The sequence below is a fragment of the Electrona antarctica genome, assembly GCF_951216825.1.
Source record: "Electrona antarctica genome assembly, chromosome: 1".
NCBI classification, from domain to species: Eukaryota; Metazoa; Chordata; class Actinopteri; order Myctophiformes; family Myctophidae; genus Electrona; species Electrona antarctica.
Window position 1 is genome coordinate 56563098 of NC_136806.1, and position 23853 is coordinate 56586950.

Here is a 23853-nt window from a genome sequence, read left to right on the forward strand (position 1 = left end):
ATTTAGAGGTGAACAAGCTGAATTATAGATGTTGTGCCCGTAAAAAAGAAAAGAAAACTCAGTTCCCAACAATCTGTGTCGATGCTGCTGCCTAGCTGCTCTGTGGCTGAAATTAAATCATTCGACCACATGTGTTGCGATTGTGATCTCCTTATCCCCACCAATGGAGCCCTGCTGTGTTTGGAGGAGGCCTGGTGTGTGTGTGTGTGTGTGTGTGTGTGTGTGTGGTAGATGCTGCTACTGAATGGCATTGTCAATGGGACAAGTTACGCTCATTACAACATGTGCAGTAAATAAAGAGGAAAAAAAGGTGACATGCTAGTGTAACTGCTGTGTGTGTGTGTACCCATCCCCGTCCTATAAAAAATAACCATATTTACATCCCGTCACACAGTATAATGAAGCCACAGCATATTAATAATCCAGACTAGTCTTACCCGAGATAAAAGAGGAAGACACACGTTGACGACAGAGCTCCCTGAACCTTGATCGAACTCATCACCACACGGATCAGCTGTTAAAACACACAAAAGTGAAATACATAACTAGGGCATTCACTTCTTTTTTTTCTTTTTAAAGATATTTTTTTGCGGTTTACGCCTTTTATTGGTTTTTTGAAGGGACAGACGGTAGGCTGACAGGAAACGGGAGAGAGATGGGGGAAGACATGCAGTAAAGGCCGTGTCGGGCTCGGGAGTCGAACCCGCGGCACACTGCGACTGGATTACCAGTCGGGTGCCCAGACGGTTACGCCACCGTCTGGGCCTAGGGCATTCACTTCTAGTCCTTTTTACTAGTTGACTAGTTGCCTAGTTTTTTTTTTTTTTGGAAATGAATAGTGGTACATTTAAAAACTGTGTACATGTACTATAACTATAATCTACCTGATCTTGAGGCCTACAAAATCGAATCGAAAAAACCATTATTTTTCTTATGAACTAGTCAACTAGTACCAACAAGGTCGACTAGTGGATTTACTAGTCGACTAGTTGAATAGTCGACTAGTTGCTTAAAGCCCTATACATATTTGAAGGCATAACATTACATGCAGTTACAGTACATCAAGGCTTGCCAGCCAATCAAGAGCAAGTTTAAACGGGGAGTTCATCATGGCAACATGTGGCTTTCCCTGGGGTTCTGGTCGCTGGCAAGTAGACGCACGTTAGCCCATTTTGGGCGGGAACCCCTTTTGGTGTTTTAAAGCATTATGTTATACTTTAGCTATTGAAAAATAGCAGATCTACAAGCTTGTAGGTCTGCTATTTTTTGAAAATTTGTGAAAATGTGCCTCAAATCTTTGAATATATATTATTACAGAGTGAACATTTTAACTCAAATCTTTGCTTCTGGGGAGGTCCCTGGAACAACATATTTTCAGATGGGGGGGGGGGTGGCATATTACATATAATTTTTGGGGTCCTTGACATGAAATATTGAGCACCACAGATACAGAAACACAAGGTTTTTCACGATTTTTCAAAAATAGCAGACCTACAAGCTCATAGCGCGGCACTCGGTGCCGCGCTATGAGCTTGAATGGGTTTTAAGAGGTACCCCAGAGTTTTACCCCTACGTCTGTCTTGACATTACTGACATAGCTTTGCCACACTCTTGATAAGCAATACAATATTGTGATAAGGCTATTATAGTTTTGCATTTTTTTTTTTTTTTTATAAAGTAGATTTGCTAGTTTAGTTTTCTATATTTGTTTAGTTGAGAAATATATATATAGAGTAAAGTTAAATGGGCTATTTGTCAGGGTTGAGATTCAAAAACATATATATATATATATATATGTATTAAATAAAAACCAGACGATTAAAAAAATGGCAAAGCTAAAAAAAGGGTAGACTTCATAGACGCTCAAACTACTCGGCTTATATGGAAAAAAAATGTCAAAGATGGACATTTTCATCGACAAAGATGGACATTTTGACAGTTTGTTTTTTTGTCAGTTCTGTGAACGGTTTTCAGTTGACAGCTTGCAGTCTCCCTTACCAGAACAGCTAAAGGCAGAGGGATGAAGCCCATTCGTCTTGCCACAGAGTCACTGTAGTCGGTACAGGCCTATGCACAAACACAGGCACAGAAACACACTATTCCTCAAACTTACTGTATTAACCCTGAACAAGTATAAAAGGCTGGTTATAAAGGACTGTGATATGGACAAAAACAGAACAGGTGCCTACGTTCTTCTGTCGACTGCTGACGAGCTCGAAGGCCAAGCTAGCTCTGTACTCACTGTACACCTGGAGAGAGAGAGAGAGAGCGAGAGAGAAAACCTTGTTAATGTTTGTAGAGTTCATCAGGCTGGTTTTAAAGCCCTAACCACACCAAAGGGTCACCATGCAACTCCTTGGGTCCAAACGGTTGCAAGGAGTTAACACTAAAACCGTCTCGACCCTTTGGGGTGGTTTGGGGCCCTTGAATTCCATGCGTTGAATCACTAGGGTCAACGTGGGTCAACGTGCAACAGGACATATCACACCGCAGGGACAATACTAAAACCGTCTTGACCCTTTTGGTGTAGTTAGGGCTTTAGGCAAAGAGAATTGGTCTAGAGGTAAAAAAGCGGTGGACTAAGGCTTTAGTTCCTCCACCATAACATCACATTTTGCACACAAAAAAAAGACAATAGTGCAAAACATGTTATGGTACACTAAAGAGAAGCATGGATTGGACATGGCCATGTGTGGATTTCAGACTAAACCCCAAAACACTATTTGCTGCTTAAGCCGCCATGAAATCAAGTGACAGACAGCCAACAGCAGAAACTAATCCTTTGGAAGTGAAGAGTGTTGTTCAACCCACACACTTCAATCACGACATGCGTTTCTTGTCTGAATCTCAAGTAGTATCTTGTGTAACCCACTCCATCGTGTAAATCACAGCCGTCTCCCATATACAACGTTGCGAGCTTGTAGGTGCTCTAACATGCCCTTGCCTTAGGTATACTCTATATTCACTTCCCTCCTTGACACTTGTCCTTTGCTTTCCGTCTATTGCAAACACAATCATTCAGTGACAACTGGATTGTTGTCAGTGTGATAAGATCTAAATAGATTTTTCATTTTACAGAGATCAGTCAGTCAGTTACTGCCATCGCCGAGTCAAGAGCATATTTGGCAGGCAGTTGGTGGCAAATTTCCCCTACATTCCAGGAAGTGTGAACATTTGAATGCACTAGGCTACTAACCAAACAACTGGGGGAGGGGGAATTATTTAAAACGAACAGTTCGGTCCTCAAGAGTGCAGATCTCCGGCAGGCCAGGTTGCCTATCCAGAGTTGTGTCAGTCTTGTCGTGGGGTTCAGCCACGAGGGAAGCTGCCATCCAAAATGCCGGAAGATCTTGACATGTGGGAATGAGTGGCCATATATACACAGTACAAGTAGCCTCTTGGCCAGTTCACACTTGTAAAAGAGACTCCGTCTCAATGTGTTTTTACTGGTTAACCCATTTTGGGGAACCATTTTTGGTGTTTTAAGCATTATGTTATGCTTTAGTTATTTAAGTGCATATGTCGACCCCGCCCGCTCACCTCCGCCCCACCCCCTCCTGGTGCTGCAGCCATCTTGGAAACTAAAACACAATATAAACAACTGGAGAGGGGTGGGGCCGAGAAAGGCCCTTATTCACTTCATCTCGGCATCCTTACATCGGCGGTGATGTCGTTGAACTTGGTGATGAAGGCGTGTTTGATGATGTCCACGATGACTTCAGAGATGACCACCATGCAGAAGTCGGGGACCAAAACCCATAGGTGGTCTGGAGAGAGAGAAAAAAGAAAAGAGGTACATTGATGGTGTGTGCATTTAAGAAACAATGTCTTAAAGGGGGGTGGGGGGAGGGCAGAACAGGCAATTCTCTTTTATCAGCAAAGGGATGAAATGTTAATTTATCACCATTAGTGACCCTGAACCGAGTAGCAGCTTTTCGTGCAGAGATATATCATCACTTCTTAACGGTGGGAATGGAAGAACATGACTGTTTTTAAAAAGGGTGATAAACTGTCAAATGTCCCGCACGGTTCCAAGGAATTTGCTGTAAAACAGGTTGGATTATGATTGAGCTTGTGTGGTTTATAGTCCGAAACGTACCTGGAATAATTTATTTGGGGGGGGGGGGTATCGGGAGAACTCGCCAGTTTTCCGACTCACCGCGGTGTAGTGCATTTTAGTTTTACTTCACCTTCATTTAAATTGCATTTGAGAGAGAGAGAGAGAGAGAGAGAGAGAGAGGATAGTAGTACTAGATGAAGTAGGAATGCTAAAGTTTAAACACCAAAGTACTGACACAATGTATTTCATTAGTAAACAATATCCTGAATTGGTAGGCCTACTTATCATTGGTATTCACATACTCAACTTTTTGTCATCATCTAGCTGACCATTTAATTGCACAAGATAATTTGATCACTTTGGAAATGAACTATAACAGCTGTGGGTTTGACATACTACACTGATGAAGACAGCATCTTAGCATAACGATGAAGACATTGATGACGAATTTTAGATGCGGCGAGTTGGTAAACTGGCGAGTTCTCCGATATCCATGGTGGCAAGGGAGTGATAAGTCTTGTGACTTTGCAGAGGGTGCATCGAGCAAGGTGATACAGGGGGATTTATGGGTGGCCATATATTCAGTTGTTGGCAATGCTGAGGGCAGAGAGGTTGATGTGAGATCAGGCCAGGTCTGTCTGTGTGTCGGCAGCTTTCTGTGCTGAGGTCAGACATTGACAAGATTATTGTAAAACCATTATTTACGGCTCACTTTTTTTTCTGCTGCGCTCAACCGCTGCTGCACTTTTGACTTCATCGCCAGAGGGAACATAATTTTAGTAAATTCTCTCTTTTAATGTGCCACTACAAGAAGTCGGAAGTCATCAAATAACTTATCTGTAGTGAGACATTATAGGGGCTTTTTGTGTTTCCGCCTGGGTGACAGCAGACTGCTGGGCGAGCGCTGGCGCTTTGGAATGGGGGGGGTCAGATCAACATATCCGCCTGGGTGACGGCAGACTGCTGGGCGAGCGCTGGCGCTTTGGAATGGGGGGGGGTCAGATCAACATATCCGCCTGGGTGACGGCAGACTGCTGGGCGAGCGCTGGCGCTTTGGAACGGATTTGTTTATTTGAAAAGGATGCCCATTAGCCGATATATATGGAGCTTGTCGCAATTATCGGATCGGTACTCTGTATCTAAGATATGGGTATCAGAATCGGTATCTCTATATATATAATAATATATAATAAATAAATCCATTGCAGAGGTTCCTCACCCCTCCAATAGCTGCCACTGTCAGTAATACGAACCTTCCAGACAGTCTTTGTGATTGCTTTGGACGGGCCAGGTCTGTCTACTAGTGTTTCTTTTCTGTCTGGGAGACATGGCATGTGGAGCCGACTGTTCACAGGGGCTGTCATCAGCGTCTGTACGCTGACACACCCGGGTCTCCTTGCATCATCCTCTTTCGTTCACTCGTTATAGAAAAGGCATTACGGGGGTCGCAGCAGCCTCATGCAGACGGCAGCACAAAAGAGCCCACTCAGCACAGCTGTTTATACGTTTTCATTTTCTTGTGCCAACCAAATGTTGAGGCCTTAACCCATTTTGGGTGGGAACGGACCCCTTTTGGTGTTGGTTTGGTTATACTTTAGATATTGAAAAATAGCAGAACTGAGCTTGTAGGTCGGCTATTTTTGAAAAATAGTGCAAATGCAGCACAAATCTTTGAATATATATATTCTTTCAGAGCGAACGTTTTTAACTCAAATCTTTGCTTCCGAGGGGTTCCTGGAATAACATATTTTCAGATGGGGGGGGGGGGGGGGGGGTCGGTGGCCGATTACATATAATTGTTGGGGTCCTTGACATGAAATATTGAGCACCACTGATACAGAAACATAGGTATTTCAGAAAACTGTCAGGATTTAGAAGATTATTTTTTTTATTTCGACGTCAGGCCTAAATGGGTTAAGTGAAATGGTACGGGTAAAAAGAAAACCTGCAGTACCCTTCTGTTTCAACCAATCAGATTGCTTCCTCGAAACGACCTGTTGTATAATGGATATTAAAGCACCTGAACTGAAAAGCTCTGGTCTCTCTGCCAAATAGTTACCCCTCCTCCTCCACTCCTTGGTAACCTGTCTGCTAGCTGAAAAGAGAGTGAAACTCCCATTTTGTCCAGGCAAGTCCTCTTTCGGCAGAGCGATGCCGTGAAGGTTCCCCCAAGCTTTCAGGAGGACATGATGAGGCTAAGCAACAGCACAGTGGATCTACAGCAGTGTTGTTTTCGTCCACTATTACTATGACGAAAAGTGTTCGTCGACTACCTTTTTTGACGAAAACTAAATGGAAACTAAAGCTAAGACGACTAAAGCTAAGACTAAATATACTGACATTTTCATCAAATAAAAACTAGACTAAAATGTTAGTTAGGGACCCAGTAGAGAAGAGATAATTTTACACTTGGTTGCATGCTGAAAATAGCAGATCTACAAGCTTGTGAGCTTGTAGATCGGCTATTTTCAGCAAGTGTTAAAACAGCCATTACGACGGCATCAAGGCCCTCCAAAATGAAATTTAAATCAACTGTAGATTTTTTTGTGTGGCTTTTCGTGGCTTTACCGGCCAAGGTGCCTGGCCCGCTGAGACACGGCCCAGGCCAATCAACTGTAGATTTAGTCTCATGACATTTAGTCGGCTAAAACTAGACTTTACACTAATACATTCCGGGTGACTAAAACTACGTGGAAACTATTCAAGAAGACTACGACTAAAACAAAAATTTGCTGCCAAAAACAACACTGGTCTACAGTATATAGTACGGCACATATCACACAATGTTAGAGTGTTACCTGGGTTCCACGAGAACTGCTCCATGTTCCGCAGGCAGACAATGAGCAGCAGGACGTAGTTGGTGAACCGCTCCTTGATGTCTGTCAAAAAATACATCAGTGATATGATCAGGAAATTAGACATGCCTTCAGAGGATATTAAGCCATTTAGGCCCGACGTTGAAATTTAAAAAAAAAAGTCTTCTAAATGTTGACAGTTTTCTGAAAAAAAACCATGTTTCTTTTGTTAGTCGTTCTCAAACATTTTCATGTCAAGGAGCCCCAGAATTATATGTAATTGGCCACCGACCCCCCATCTCAAAATATGTTCCAGGGACCCCCCCAGAAGCAAAGATTTGAGTTAAAAACGTTACAAAGCACTGTGACGAGTGGTGGTGCGACTTTGCAAAAGGAAGGGCATGGATTTTCAGCTTGTAAAATGTAGGATGACATGTTGGATGATGGATTGTTACGATAATAATAATAAACTTTATTCATAAAGCACTTCATAAAACAAGGTTACAAAGTGCTTTACATAATTAGCAACATAAAACCTAATATAAAACGCATTAAATCAGAAGCCAAACATGCATTTTTCCACATCTAATCCTTTCTGAAGCTTTTAGCTTGGTTTTACATTGTGCTGGTCTAGGAGTGTAATGCTGGTCTGCTGTGCCTCAAGGCTGAATAATGTTACTCTGTCGCAGAAGTTATTATTTACCAGTAACAGCAGAGATGTGTTCTAATCATCATTAGCCATTTCCTTCCATCTACCAGCCTCCTTTAACCCATTTTTCCATTTTGGGCGGGAACCCTTTTTGGCGTTTTAAGCATTATGTTATGCTTTAGAGATTTAAAAATAGCAGATCTACAAGCTCATAGCGCGGCACCGAGTGCCGCGCTACGAGCTTGTAGGTCTGCTATTTTTGAAAAATCTTGAAAATGTGACTCAAATCTTTGAATATACTGTATATTCTTAACATTTTTAACTCAACTCTTTGCTTCTAAGAGGTTCCTGGAACAACAATTTTCAGATGGGGGTCGGTGGCCAATTATATCATTTTTGGAGTCCTTGACATGAAAATGTTTGAGAACGACTGACATAGAAACACAGGGTTTTGCCAGGATTTAGAAGACATTTGTAGAATCGTCCTCCCGTCTAAATGGGTCAAGAAGAAAAAAATCCCATTGATGGAGCTGGGGAGGTTTGCAATTAACTCAGAAATGGTGAGATGAAAAGGCTCAATCATAAATTCCTGCCAAAGCCATTGCAATGTTACTGCACGTGAAACACAGCCGATGGTCCAAATCCTGTCCTAGACTACAATCAATCAAATCTCATTTGGGGGGAAATGTCAGCAAAACTCGGAAATAATTTTGGACCCAATAAGCAAATGTCCATTGTCCTATAGGGAGCACTCAAAACAGTGAGAGATGCTGGCCTAGCGGTCCAGGCGCATAGTACCACATTACAGGATCTAATGCGTGTCGCGGGTTTGAATCCCGATCCCAACAAGCTTTGCTGCGTGTCACTCCCTGCGTCTCTCTCGCCGTTTCCTGTCCCACCTAGCCTACACTCGACTGTATACTATCAATAAAAGGCAGAAAAGACCCCAAAACCCCCAAAAAGACATTTATTTTGCTGATCGAACCTGCTGATCGAAACATCACAAAGCAACGTGTTGTCAGAGTGCAACTGACAACACGTTGACAACTGACATAATAAGTTGATATAATAAGGTGACTAAGGTGACGTGCGGTCGCAATCAAGCTTATTTATCAGATATAGCCGTTTTTCGGTATAGATCATTCAACATGGATTGTCTCACCACTGTTGGACATCTGGAAGAGATTGTTTTTCTCAAACTTCTTGAACACACTTCCTTTGATTTCCACAAACTGCATGGAGGGAAGCAGACGAAGAGGGGAAAAACCAAAGCAATGTATATTAGGCAGAGAATTTGATTAAAAAGAAAGAAAGACAAAAGCAACAGCACAGCTGCTACAGGAACATCGCATTAGCGTGCTACCAACGGAGTTTTGTAGCCGCATTTGCAAACTATTTACAAATGTACCGTGTTGTGGCAACTGACTTTGCATAATAATAATAATTTTGATGAATTGAACATGGTGGACCCTGTGCACTCACAGTTAACAGCCTTTGTATTGAGTTTGTGCTTGAAATGTACTGTAATTCTGCAAACTGTTAATAAAATTTTCAATCAATCAATCAAACAGTAGTTATTGTTGAAACAAAAATGATGTATCAACACGCTTCTACGTGTTCACTGTCGATTGAATAAAGCTTTTGAGAACCACGGTCCTTGTGGACTCCTAGGGCCCCGTTTTCGTCACCGCTAAACCCCTTATATCCCTAAACCTTTTTGCCCCTTTTTTTCTCTTTTTACTATTTTAGCAAAACATTTATGAATAGTTAAAATGGCCAGTCTACAAGCTCACAACGTGTCAATGTAGATTGGCTAGATGAACTATTCAAAAATGTTCAAAATAGTAAAAAAAAAAAAAAAAAAAAAGTTTAGGAATAAGGGGTTTAGCGGTGACGAAAATGGAGCCCCTAATGTTCCATACATACTGTCAGTGTCAAAGCAAATCAGTGTCATATTCTGAACACCACCTGGAGACTGCCATTCAGTAATTTGGGCCTTATGATTAACCCATTTTGGGCGGGAACCCCTTTTGGTGTTAGCATTATGTTATGCTTTAGCTATTGAAAAATAGCAGATCTACAAGCTTGTAGGTCTGCTATTTTTGAAAGATCGAAGAACGACTGACATAGAAACATAGCTTTTTCAGAAAACTGTCAGGATGTAGAAGACATTTTAGAATCTGATCTCAGGTCAAAATGGGTTAAAATAAGAACATTATAGGCATGTGAAAAAAAAAAAATAATAATAATTGCGGTGGACTGCGGTACATATAATGTGCTTACATTGTTGGACATCATGATGGTGAGCAGAGACTTGTTGTGCGAGTTGAACGCTACGTTGAGCGTTGACGCTTGGACCATGATGAGGATGGCGTGGAGGACTGAGAAACGCACAACTCAGGAAACCAACAGAGACAGACGAGCAAAAAAAAAGAATTGTACGACCGCAATACAATAGTGTTACTTAGCCCAAAAAAAAGAACACATCTGCATTTAATGAATAATGTGTGTCGCACATTATCTTCTTGGAAAGCAACACCCGCCTCCTGCAATAGACACTGGACTCAAACCCAGGTCCGAGATTCGAACCCGGGGTTCATGGGCGGGAAGACATCTTAACCCATTCTGGGCGGGAACCCCTTTTGGTGTTTTAAGTTATACTTTAGCTGTTGAAAAATAGCAGATCTACAAGGCTTGTACACACACTCACACACACACACACACACACACACAGACAGAGAAGGATACAGACGTAGGAGACCGCCATGAGGAAGTGAGGGATGACTCCGATGCTGTCCCTCTTCCTCTCTTTGGGTTCCGTGGCCGTCCAGTAGAGGGCGTCCAAGATGTCCTGGCCGAACGAGGAGAAGAGGCGGTCCGCCACCTGGACGAGCGAGAGGCCAACAACCAAGCGTAAATGGTTCATGCAACCAAGTGTAAAATGACTTTTACTGGATCTCTTGTCCACTATAGTCCCTTCCTAACATTTTAGTCTAGTTTTTAGTTGACAAAATTGTCAATATATTTATTAGTTGACGAAAACAACACTAGTGTGTGTGTGTGTGTGTGTGTGTGTGTGCGTGCATACCTCCAGCATGTTGTAAATGATGTAGAGCTTGATGACCGACTGTCCCCTGATGATGTGGTACATCATGGAGTAGTCCACGTAGTGCATCATGGAGTAGCACAGCACCAGGATCAGCCCCTTCAGCAGGTCACACACCTGGGCGGGCTGCAGGAGCCGCGAGCCGCTGGGGACACGGAGGAACACACACACATTTTTACTAGTTGCCTAGTTTACTAGTCGACTAGTTGTTTAACTAACCAATTATGTAAGAAAAACAAAAAAACAATCCACTAGTCGACCTTGTTGGTACTAGTTGACTCAAATTTTAAGAAAAATATTTTTTAGGCCTCAAGATCAAATATTTGTACATTTAAGAACTGTGTACATTGGTGACTATAACTATCTGATCTTGAGGCCTACAAAATCAAAAAAAAAAAAAACGTATCAACTAGTCCCAACAAGGTCGACTAGTGGATTTTTGCTTAATGCCCTAAGTCACACACAGACAGTGTATGCATCCATGCCCACCACAACATGCATACTTACACATAAAACCACACATACAGGATAATTAGCGTATGCATGTAAATGCATACGCAGGTCATACAGTCATACCCTCCCATCATTATTATTCACAAAATGGTTGAGTGCATACAGAGTTATTGGAGCGGGCGCAACATGCAGATACATGCATGAAAACAGACATCCTCGCATACACGCGCGCACACACAGGGCTCAGGCGCGCACACGCGCAGACACGCACACACGAACCCATCCCCCTCTGTGGTTTAATTAAACCACCACACTTATGTCATTTGGAATGAAAGTCTTCTCATGTTGTTGGGGGGGGGGGGGGGGGGGAATATGAAATGGGAGGAAAACATGCCATGTTCATAAGCAATGGAAATAAAATGACACTGACGGATTTATAGAGGGTGCACAGCCAAAAGGAACGGAGGCCAAATCCTCAGAGCTCGGTTGGTTGGAAAGAGCGGGAAAAAAAGTGGGCCACACAAAGTTAATCTGACAGGAACCCCTTTGATACAATGAATATTACGTGTTTTAAGTCCCCGACATCGCGGTCGGTCGCTGCAGAAATGTGGGTCAGTGTGGAACCACTGAACTAGATGTCTGACTAATATTTATGATGTTTGCGAACGTACCACTAACAGGGTGGGACGTTACCATCAGCCACATGGCAGCACATTCTAATGTGGCATCAGAAATGACACATGTGCTTTCCCAGTTACAATGGGGTTAATACTAGCCTACATAAATCGCCCTAATCGCAATTATTTGCGATTTTTCATACATTTTCAGAACATTTCCAATGCAATGCGAGACGTTGTGAGCTCGTAGACCGCTTAATTCCACGACTTCAAAAAGTATATAAAAGTTGTGTCAGTCATTTCTTTGCATATTTGAAGTTATTTGGTAAAAAGGACGGGAACCATTTTGGGGTTAACGTTCAAGACGTGTCGCGTTCAAGACAGGAAACCATTTTTGGGTTGTTGTTGCCATGTACAGTATAGCAACTAACGCTATGAGCTTGTAGATCTGCTAATTTTCAATAGCCAAAGTTTAACATAATGCTTAAAACACCAAATGGGGTTCCCATTCAGAATGGGTTAAGTAAATGTCATCTTGTGAAACCAATTGTCATTCCCGCCACAACATTGATAAATGTATTTGGTCAAATACAGTATATCGTGATTTGAGTGAGATATTTGATTTGGTCCATATCGGCCGGCCCTAACATCCGGTAGACTAGGCTTTGACCTACTTAGTGGACTAAAGTACAAAAAAAAAACATGACAACCAACTACTCGAAAAGCTACCTCTCTCCTACAGATGCAGCCAAAAATTAACTTTCTTTTACTGCAAGCAAAATGCTGCCTTTATGCACCAAGAGGAATTATTTTTTCCCTCCCTTTCAAGCCATCAGAAAAGAATAAGAATGCTGAAAACTTGGCGTAGGGACACTGGAGATTTCGTTCTACTGCTTAGCATTTGAGAAGGAAAAAAAAACTGTTGCCTGCAGTTAGAATACGAGATAAATGCACACAAAAAAGGGGTGACTGCACTCTGAGATGTAACTTACGGTAGCTGTTGGTTAAGTCTGGCTTCACAGCGAAATGTTCATATCCCTTACAAATAATCTAGCTAAAAACACAAGAGGGAAAAAAAGAAGTCATGCTTTAACCCATTTTGTGCGGGAACCCCTTTGTGTTTTAAGCATTATGTTATACTTTAGCTATTGAAAAATAGCAGATCTACAAGCTCATAGCGCGGCACCAAGTGCCGCGCTACGAGTTTGTAGGTCTGCTATTTTTTTTAAATCGTGAAAATGTGGCGCAAATCTTTGAATATATATTCTTTCAGAGCGAACGTTTTTAACTCAAATCTTTGCTTCTGGGGGAGGTCCCTGGAACTACATATTTTCAGATGGGGGTCCACGGCCAAATACAGATAACTCTGGGGCTCCTTGACATGAAATTGTTGAGCACCACTGACATAGAAACATAGGGGTTTTTTTTTTAGAGACATTTCGTAGAATCTAGTGTCAGGTCGACTGAACAATCTGCTGTTGGGAAAGGAGAGCTGGAAGGTGTAGATATTATCTGGGGTATTTTTAGTAGCTAGCAACACACTCACGGCTCTGGGCTGAGGAGGGAAAAAAAGAGAGGGACTTGAGCTCAGCAAGATGTGTAAATTGACCTAATAAAGTGTTTCTGGCTTTGGAATCAGTGTGCAGTCAAGCAACGAGCTGTGTGTGACTGTGTGTGTGTGTGTGTGTGTGTGTGTGTGTGTGTGTGTGTGTGTGTGTGTGTGTGTGTGTGTGTGTGTGTGTGTGTGTGTGAGAATTGGAGATGAGTGAAACACAACCAACAATCTGTGCGTTCACAAGGCATAAGATCAGTGAGATAAGATTACAGTTAGGGTTACAAAACAACCACACACGGTTCAGTATTATTATGATTTTAATGATAACTCCGACTGTGTTAATACTGCACCACAGTAGGGTCAGTACAAGTGAACAGTACTGTCTTGTGCAATGGGAACACTCGACCTGGGCCCATTGGGCCCAATTCCTTTTTTTAAGCTTTAGCGACTGCACTGAGTCTGCATTATGTTCCTGATGCTAGGGCTCCATCTAGTGGCCAAGTCTGGAGACACCCTCAATTTAGAGGAGTTTTCTCAACAGAGAGTTGATTCAGGTTCCTACACTTAATCTAATTTCTATAACGAGAAGCAGAAAGTCAGAGAGACAGAATAAAAGAGACTGGGGGACAGTGGGGAAAAAGTTAGACAGTGATGAAGGGAGTGAGACAATGAATGAAATAAAAACTTTAAAAAAGGTGAGATAGCTTGTGGTCCAGCTGCCCTGGCAGGCAATAGACATGCAGCACAATGAGCCAGTCGACCACCAGTCGACCCACAGAATACTGCGGCCATTCAGCACCAAGGCTCAGAAAGCAAAACCACACCAGTACGTCAACACAGCCTCAAAGCTCAGGCTGGGGTACACCAGACATCTACTATACCAAGTACCAACCAACCAACCAACCACAAAGTCAAGTGTCTTTTTCTGTTTACCAAATACATTGTGAGACGTCACAAAGCATTGAAAAAAAAAAGCATTCAATATGTATAGCCTTCCCAGTTCCCACACATGTTATTACATTTTCTCTGTAACATTTCTAATCTACCGGTATTTAGAAAATAGAACAGCACGAGAACATAATTTACTGTGACGTCCGACGACATACTTTCATTCAGCATAGAAACATATTAGGCACAAGAATGTGAGTCTAAACTAAAATCCCCACTAGTAACAGTCCATTACATATTTGTCTTATACTTCTTATCCCACAATTTTGTAACCCATTTTTTCACCCAGTGTCAATTAGCTAATGTAATCCTGGGCTCTAGACTCCCTCCGCCAACCTGGGGAGAGCAACGGACTGACCTCATGCTTCCTTCAGTGCATGAGCGCCCAAGCCACTTCTTTTCACATGACAGCGGGGAGTTTCCTCGGCCGGACGTAGCGCGTGGAAGGATCACGTTATTCCGACCAGTTCATTTCCATTCCGACCAGTTCCTTTCCCCTCCATCAGGCGCCCCCGGCTGGCCAAGGGGAGGTAGTTTAGATACCAGGACTACTGCATGTTTTTTGTGAGGGTAGTGGGTACCTACCCTAGGGGACACGGGGAGAACATGCAAACTCCACACAGAAAGGCCCTTTTGCCAACCCCACATAGGGTATGGGCAGTGGGGCACTGATGGTCTCTGATGGAATTCACAGACGTGAATTCAAAGGAATTCACCCCCCTGAAAATCCGGCTTTGGTGGAAATTAGTTTCCAACATAGGGCTTTCGTCCTACCAAGGTCTCGATATGAATGCAAACTTGTGTCAAATAATTAAGGTAATACACCCATGATAGATGCACAAAATCAGTATGTTTTTCTCCATTATGTTAAGTCAATTTTGACGGCACAAAATCTACAAATCATACAGGCTGGATAAACCAATCAAGGATAAAACAATGAAGAAAAATCTGACTATGTATTAAACAAACTTGCGTGACTTGCGTTGAAATCACTACTGCAGAGCTCTCTGCGGTGCATGTGCCACTTTGCTCGAATGGGGCAGAAAACCATCCTTACGAAATAATGGAAAAAATTGGAAATAATATTTGTGCTTTAGTGATTATTTTCTACTGAGCATTAATGACCAAAGCAAGCGTGATTCATGGAAATCTGCGCAGTAGATTTTGAGAACTGGACAAAGTGGACATTTTGGCTTTTTTTTGTGGCCATCCTCTGGGGATCATAAATTGAAGGTGCACAGAACCTTCCAAGGCAATCCAGCCTGTAGCTTTTGAGATATGTTGTTTTGGAACAACGTGGTGAATGGTGATGCCCTGAGTTGACCAAACAATCCTGTAAAACCTGCCGCTAAAAATACATATTGTTTTAGAACTAAATGATGTATTGATAACTATATTGAGCATGTCTTTAAAGGTGCTGCAATAATCTGAACACTTTTCTACTAGTGACTCAACCAACCATGTGTGCACTGTGCACCCCAGCTCCAGTCATATTTCATCAAATCTCTACCTGCTTTCCGTTGTCTTTTCTAATAAAACAGCAGACATGGTTACATTTAAAATCTCAACGCCGGACAAGACAACACTGAACTAAAAATGAAACCAGGCGCGAGGAACGCTTAACAAAATCACGCGTTTCTCAAAAGATGTCTTGCAATTGGCTAATATTAGCCTCACTGCTTTTGTGAAAAGGGCACACATTAGTTCAACTGGAGGCAATGAGAGCAAAGCCATCTGCCCACACAGCATCTGCATCTCAAACGCGCGCGCGCACGCACGCACGCACGCACGCACGCACGCACGCACGCACGCACGCACTCAGTTAATGTAGCCACGCACGCACGCACGCACACACGCACGCACGCACGCACACACACTCAGTTAATGTAGCCTGAGCAAAGCAGGGGACACCTGCTCGCAATGAGCTACCTTATCAGTTCCTCACAGGTGCTGCACGATACCGTGCAGTCAGCTATGTCACTGTGTGTGTGTCATTCAGATTGCTCTGCATTTCTAGCCTTTAAGATCTAGAAGAGAACAGAGGAGGGGAGGAAACTTCAAACTTGGACTTGTGATACAGAACAGTGTTAGGGGAAGGAAGGTTGCTGGTTCCAATTCCCAGATCGACTTGGGGAAAAAGAAATCGGGGTTTGGGAAAGGGGGAGGGTAGGTAGGTAGCACTCTCTTCCTGTCACCTGAACAACTACCATCAAGATGCCCTCAAAGCAAGGAACCTATAAGCCCCAGCCCGTGAACTGCTCCAAATGTGCTTCTAACTTCCATGGTGGGTGGGGTAGGCATGTCATTTTATGAACTATAAGCGAAACATTATCTACCATGGAAAGGAATTTAAATAAAGAAACCCTGACGGTTGGCGCCATTTGAAACCAACATGGCCACTCTTGCTTCAACAACCAAAGAGAGTGCCAGTCAGACAGCGGATGTCAACAAACAATCAAGTGGAGATGGGTGGTGGCTGCTGAGACTGTGACATGGAGGATGTGTGCAGCAGCAGCAGCGATGTTTTTTGCACGATCATACAGTACCTGCTTCTTCTGCAGTAGGGGCACGTGTGTGCCCTGCGGCGTTGGGAAGCAAAAGGAAGAAAGGAGGGATAGTAAAAGTGAACAAGGCTGCAGTTAAAGAGGGGGGAGGGAAGGGGCGTGGACTGGACAAGGACATACACCTGGCTGGTAGCTGTTTAACTCTCCCTCTCTCTAAACGCATCTTAATAAAAGATATGAGACGTTCAACTCAATTAGTGAGATTGGAAATTAGTCCCACTTTAACTTTCAGCATGCAACCAAGTGTAAAATGACTTATACTGGATGTCTTGTCCACTAGTCCCTTCCTAACATTTTAGTCTAGATTTTATTTGTTGAGGGAATTGTCAGTATATTGAGTCATAGTTTTAGTCATCATGGGTTAGTTTTTATTTAGTTTTTGTCAGTGAAAAAAGAAAGGTAGTCATAGTATTAGTCGACGAAAACAACACTAAAGGTGGTTGCACACTGGACGCGTTTTTCGGAAAACCGATGGAGAAACGCCGCTAAAAATCAGAAAAACGTGCTCCGTGTGCAGGGACCTTTACACTGTAATAGACTTGTGTCTCATTACAATATAGGTGTCTGTTCACTGATCTATGGCTTGTATTGATAAGTTGTGGCTGTGTGCATGTGTCCGTGTGTGTGTCCGTGTGTGTGTGTGGTGTCCAACCTGACGCTAGTTTTTACTAGTTGACTAGTTGCCTAGTTTACTAGTCGACTAGTTGTTTAACTGAATACAAAACATCTCGTCCCTTTACCAACTCGCCCCGGGCGTACAGCCGGCGGAACAGTGTGACCTGGTATTCCTTTTTTTTTTAAGATATTTTTTTGCGGCTTACGCCTTTTATTGGTTTTTGAAGGGACAGACAGTAGGCTGACAGGAAACGGGAGAGAGATGGGGGAAGACATGCAGTAAAGGCCGTGTCGGGCTCGGGAGTCGAACCCGCGGCACACTGCGACTGGATTACCAGTCGGGTGCCCAGACGGTTACGCCACCGCCTGGGCCGACCTGGTATTCCTAAAGTAATCTAAGTAAATTATGCTTAAACGGTTAAACCTAACCTTATTCCTAACCTTAACCTCAGTAAAACTATGCCTAAACCTAACCCTATTCCTAAACTTAACACCAGTAAAACTATGCCTAAACCTAACCTTATTCCTAACCTTAACCTAAACCTAACCCTATTCCTAAACTTAACCCCAGTAAAACTATGCCTTACCCTAAACTTATTTCTAACCTTATTCTCAGTAAAACAAAATAAAGAATATAAGAACCGCCGCACCGAGCTGTCGGCGTGAGGTCGGCGGAAAAAAGCTGGGGCGAGATGGAATTGGGGCGACCGTACCTGTTACCGTTTAATACCGTACCTATTATGTAAAAAAAATTAAACTGTGTACATAACGGTGACTATAACTATAATATAGCTGATCTCATCAACTAGTCAAGTAGTACCAACACGGTCGACTAGTGGATTTACTAGTTGAATAGTGGACTAGTTGCTTAAATCCCTACCGGACGCCGCAGCAGGGCAGGGTCAGCAGGCGGAGCAGGGCCAGCAGCACCCTCAGGGGCAGCAGGGTGAACACGTAGAGGAAGGCGTCCACGCACAGGAAGAAGCCAAAGATCATCAGCTGGAAACAAACAACACGTTGCCCCACATCAAAGAAGACCATCAGCCAGGATACATAATAATGTACACCACATCTCTCCACGCAGTGTTGTTTTCGTCGACTAAAACCATGACGAAAACCGTTCGTCGACTACCTTTTTTCCACTGACGAAAACTAAACGGAAACAAAATGAAGACTAAGCTATGATCACTAAAACTAAATATAAAGGGAAGAGATCCAGTATAAGTCATTTTACACGTGGTTGCATGCTGAAAATAGCCGATCTACAAGCTCACAACGCGTCGCAGCGCAGTTGTGACTGAAGTGTAACATCAGTCATTACGACGGCATCAAGGCCCGCCAAAATACATTTTAGTCAACTAAATCACCTGTAGATTTAGTCGACTAAAATCTTGTGATATTTAGTCGACTAAAACTAGACTAATAAATTCCAGGTGACTAAAATGTGACTAAAACTAAGTGAAAGCTGTTCAAGAGACTATGACTGAAAATAGAAATTTGCTGCAAAAAAAAACACTGATCTCCACGTCGAACAAACGAGCAGCTAGATGAGGAACTTGCCTTAAGTTGTACTAGTAGTTAAGTTAGCACATCTTGTTACATCTCGATGACGTGACCTTGTAGATATGTTCGTTTTTTTGGGCAAGCAACACCCGCACGCGATTGAGTCATTACATTAACCAATTAAAAGCCGGGAACGCTTCTGTGTCATTTTAGATTGAAGCTTGTCAAAAATAGGAGATCTACGAGCTAACTTAGCTCACAAAGCGGCACAACCATCTGCTATTTAAGATCTTGTAGAATCTGCCTCAGGGTAAGTTAAGACTTGAGGCTGATTCTACGAATGCCTTCTAAACCAGTAGTTCAAACTGGTTACACACCGGCATTCCAATGCACTGCCATTCTGACGCACTCAATACTAACCCTATAGCTCTACCCCTAACCGCACACAGAAGACACGTAGTCGGAGTGGTGGTCGTAATTAGAGCTCTCATCGGGCCCGAAAATGTTGGCCCGGCCCTAACTGATCAGGCCCGAGGCCCGGCCCGGCCTGACTAATTAGCATAGATTTTAGGCCCGACCCGGCCCTAAAACGCCGGGTCGGTACCGGTAACGGTCAGCACCATCGTCATAATAGATAAATACACAGACAGAACAGAACTATTATTGAGTGGTGCAACCACTCCAAGGAACAGCAATGTCCGTGTTAACCTATGTGACATTAACCTATGTGACTATGAGTAGCAGTAGGGGCAAAAGTGGCGCTGTTGTGCCAGAAACAGAGAGAGAGATAGTGCTGCACTGTTGCCTGCTAATGAGAGAGAGAGAGAGAGAGAGGGGGGGGGGGCTTTAGGGGGAGAGGGGAGTTGCACCACTCAGTTCACATGGGTGTGATTTTTTTAATTAACAAATTCAATATATATATTTTCTTTTCATGGAGCCCGAGGCCCGGCCCTACTGATTAGCATACATTTTAGGCCCAGCCCAGCCCTAAAACGTCGGGTCGGGCCTGGTCGGGTTCGGGCAGAGTTTGAGAACTCCCAGTTCAAAGGACCCTCAAAAGAGATATGCATTTGGCCACGGACCCGGATCTGAATTGTTTTGTTCCAGAGAGACATCCCAGAAGAGAAGCTTTTTTTTTTTTTTAATCAACATAATAAACACAAGATTTTTCAAAAAATGTTTTCAAATTCATAACATAAATCAGCATAATACATGATCAAAATGTGATGAGAGAATTCTGCACACTGTAGAATTGTATGGATAGTGTGAAGTGTTTGTGCCTGGTGGTGTTATCTGGACTGGTGCAGTTATAGGTAAGTGGCAAGCTATAATGTCCGTGAAGTGACCTTTGAGGTTGGAACATTGATAATGAGAGAGCCGTGATACTGTATGTGCGTCACATACACACGGTATGTGCACATGGCATACAGTATGTGCACGTGACATACAGTATGTGCATGTGAGGGTCCGATAGAAAAAGACAGATTGAGAGATAAAGAGTCCAAAGGGCACCGCTGGCCTAGCGGTTAAGGCGCATACCACATAGAGGCTCTAATCAGCCTGACAGCGACTCACAGGTTCAATTCCCCAAGCCTGACAACCTTTGCTGCGTGTCACTCCCCGTCTCTTCTGTTTCCTGTCTCTCTCTACTGTGTAATATCATTCTTTTTTTTATTTTAAGAATAGAGATAAAGGTTTATTTTATTTACCATGCAACACTTTCTTGTACTTGGAACAGTGGTTCTCAACCTTTTCTGAATCAGGGTCCACTTGAAAAATCTCAAAAGCATTCGCGGCCCACCCATCCTGACCACACGGTAGCCGTCTGATGGGGGGGGGGGGGCTGTGTTACATTTTTAGAGAATGTTATTTTAATAAAAACACAGGTTGAGATTCGCTGTACACAGAAGCAAGACTGTGATGCAGTGGTGGAAAGTAACTAAGTACTTTTACTTAAGTACTGTACTTAAGTACAATTTTGAGGTATTTGTACTTTACTTGAGTATTTCCAATTTCCAATACTTTTTCTTCTACTCCACTACATCTCGAAGACAAAAATTGTACTTTTACTTCACTACAATTATTTGAAAACATTAGTTACTTTGAAGATTTAAATTTTGATTAGAAAACATACATTAACCACTTCAACCCTATACATTACGGCCATTTGAAAATAGCCGATCTACAAGCTCTCAATGCGTCGCACAGCATTGAGAGCTAGTAGATTGGACGCATTGAGAGCTAGTAGATCGGCTATTCAATAGATTTTCTACACATTTTATGAAATGGGACATTCTGCAATATGAATACTTTTACTTTTAGTACTTAAAGTACATTTTGATGCCGACATTGTTATAATTTAGCTAGCTTGTAGGTCTGCTATTTTTGAAAAATCGTGAAAATATTTATTTCAGAAAACTGGAGGATTTAGAAATAATGTCGAGGTCAGGCCTAAATGGGTTAAGTAAAACAACTGAGTACTTTTTCCACCACTGCGTGTGATGTCCCGATCTCGGTTTTATTTTTTTACGGTGCACCGTGACCGTACCGTAAAGAAATCCAGATTTTACAGCTGTATGTGATGTACAGTATATACCTTCTCCAGCTCCTTTGGAATCCGCATGCACGTGTACACTCTCTCACGGCGCTCTGTGTACTTTGCCTCGTTGTGCTCCAGGAAGTAATCTCTGGTGAGCTCGGCACACATGAAGCGCCCCAGCGAAGGGTCTGGAACAACAACATTTATTATAACAACACACTGTCACCACAAGGCCCTTTGTCGCCATCATTCTCTCACACACACACACACACACACACCACAGACACACACACACACACACACACACCAGTGGTTCCCAAACTTTGTCGCTCAAGACCCAAAAGAGAAATAAGATGTTTGCTGGGATTCACACTGGTGAAAATAGCAGATCTACAATCTGAAGCTTGCGCTGCCTGCGCTGCAAGCTTGCTGCAGATATGCTATTTTCAAGACGTATTAAACATTTGTTTTCTAATTTAGGGACTTCCTTTGATTATTTTTCTTTTCATTCACAAAATTCATTTTTGAAAAATGGTTTGAATTTGTTAAACTCGTGAAAATGTGTGCTTTTTTTGTGGGGCGGCAGTGGGTCAGGGGTAGAGTGGCCAGATGGTATACCACAAGGTTGCCAGTTCGAACCCGGGCTCCCCCAGAGTTAGTGTCAAAGTGTCCTTGAGCAAAACCCCTAATTGCTCCTGATGTGCTGGTTGGTGCCTTGCGTGGTTTCCGCCGCCATCGGTGTATGAATGTGTGTGTGAATGGGTGAATGTAATGCAGAATCTATGTAAAGCGCCTTGGCTAAAGGTGCTATATAAATGGACCATTAACCATTTTTACCATTTACAATCATTGTTCAGGTGTCCAGGAGTGTATTTCCAACTCTGTTTCAGGTACTTTTCAAGGTGGGTCAGTTTTTCTTCCACACAATGTCAGATTTGTACAGTGTGTGAACACAATAGCCTATACTAATACTACATTTTAAGTGTGTTCATGTGGACCCGGTTTGTACATCCTCCACAATTAAATAATTAACAGCACTGATTTTCAAACACTTTATTCAAAGATCAAGCACATTCCCGACCTTACAAAATATGTAAATGTATGCATTTTCAAGGATTTCTACTAGCACACACGGTTTTCTCTTTCTCCATCCCAATGCATTTTAACTTTTCAAAATGTAACTAATATCTACAGTGATACCACTAAATTGGATTATAATAAAATGTGGTAATACATTAAAGTATATTGGCTTCTGTGTCACTCTTTCAGCTCTGTCTGGCTCATATAGCCAAAGCAAGGCAGAATTAATCATTATAGGGCTATGGACCAGAGCTATCTTTCACCTGGAATGACCCCACCACATGGGAATCATTTCCGCTTGGCCTGCCAGTGCCTGGTATGAACTTGGTAAAGCGGCCCAATGTGTACTGTGTACCCTCACTCTGTAGACTGTAACTTTACTACTGCGGTGAACTGGAACAGATCCAGTCTCCCGATCCTTCCTTTTCGCTCGATATTGCATGTCGCCGCTTTAGTTTATACCCCCCCCCCCCCCCCCTATAACAACACACGTTGTAGACATTGGGAGATCCACATGCCCACGATGTAGATCTGTTCTTTTTGGCAAGCATGCATCGACGTGGTCGGACTGTCTGGATAAGATAACATAACATGCTTTTCACCAGGCTTTCCTCCTCAAAGACCAGACTGCAGTAGCTGTGGAAACTGGAAAGCCGGCTTGTTCCGTTTCCCGCTCAGTGGCGAGATCCGGTCCACAGCCCCGCCTACTGCATCCGGTAAATTCTAGGTAAATCCCGCGCACAGAGCCCCTCTTCCGTATCCGCTCTAAGACCGGATCTTGCAACCTGGGGCTGGCTAGAGAGCGAACTGATATCAGTCTAAAACTCTCCAAACTGAAGTGTAAACAACACGTTGACAGCCGAGTGGCAAAGAGCCTTGGTATTAATGTTTATTACACATTTGTCCTGTGTATCTTGTAGCTACACTTAACCCACATTTATTTTACTATATCATATATAACATTGACTCCCGTATAGCTATAGCCCCGGGACAAGCGAGCTAAAAGGAGATCATTTGACCTCAGAGAGAGGGGGGAGAACGTTGTTTACCTGAGTGATCCAGTGGCTCTCCTCTGACGGCATGTTTTATGTCGTAGAATCCCAGCGTCTCGGGCAACCGCGGCGCTCCTCCTCTGCCGCCGCCGCCCGCTTTCCTCGACTTGGTGCCGGACACGTCGTCCCGCCATGGTCGCTGCTTCTTATTGTTGCTGCTGCTGCTGCGTCTCTTCTTGTCGTCAACGACGTCGCCGGTCTCTTTCTTCTCGTCTGACAGCTCTTCTGTCGTCCCCGGTGGTGGGTCCGCCATCTTCACTCGGTGGTGGAGACTGGAGAGGAGAGGTGCTGCTGCTGCTGCTCCTGCCGCCGCGTCA

General features: G+C 43.1%; 1 protein-coding gene across 1 annotated transcript in view; it reads right to left on the reverse strand.

The window, feature by feature from the left end:
* Nucleotides 1-23853, reverse strand: part of LOC306921897 (transmembrane anterior posterior transformation protein 1 homolog) — a 32645-nt gene extending 8792 nt beyond the window's left edge. The window contains exons 1-12 of the mRNA XM_079499202.1: nt 23534-23853; nt 21462-21592; nt 18243-18361; nt 10593-10755; nt 10253-10388; nt 9788-9885; nt 8667-8736; nt 6859-6939; nt 3658-3767; nt 2190-2249; nt 1999-2067; nt 438-514 (exon numbers count right to left, since the gene is read on the reverse strand). Coding sequence (XP_079355328.1) covers nt 438-514; nt 1999-2067; nt 2190-2249; nt 3658-3767; nt 6859-6939; nt 8667-8736; nt 9788-9885; nt 10253-10388; nt 10593-10755; nt 18243-18361; nt 21462-21592; nt 23534-23789 — 1370 coding nt within the window. The 5' untranslated portion in view covers nt 23790-23853. The remainder of the gene's footprint in view (nt 1-437; nt 515-1998; nt 2068-2189; nt 2250-3657; nt 3768-6858; nt 6940-8666; nt 8737-9787; nt 9886-10252; nt 10389-10592; nt 10756-18242; nt 18362-21461; nt 21593-23533) is intronic.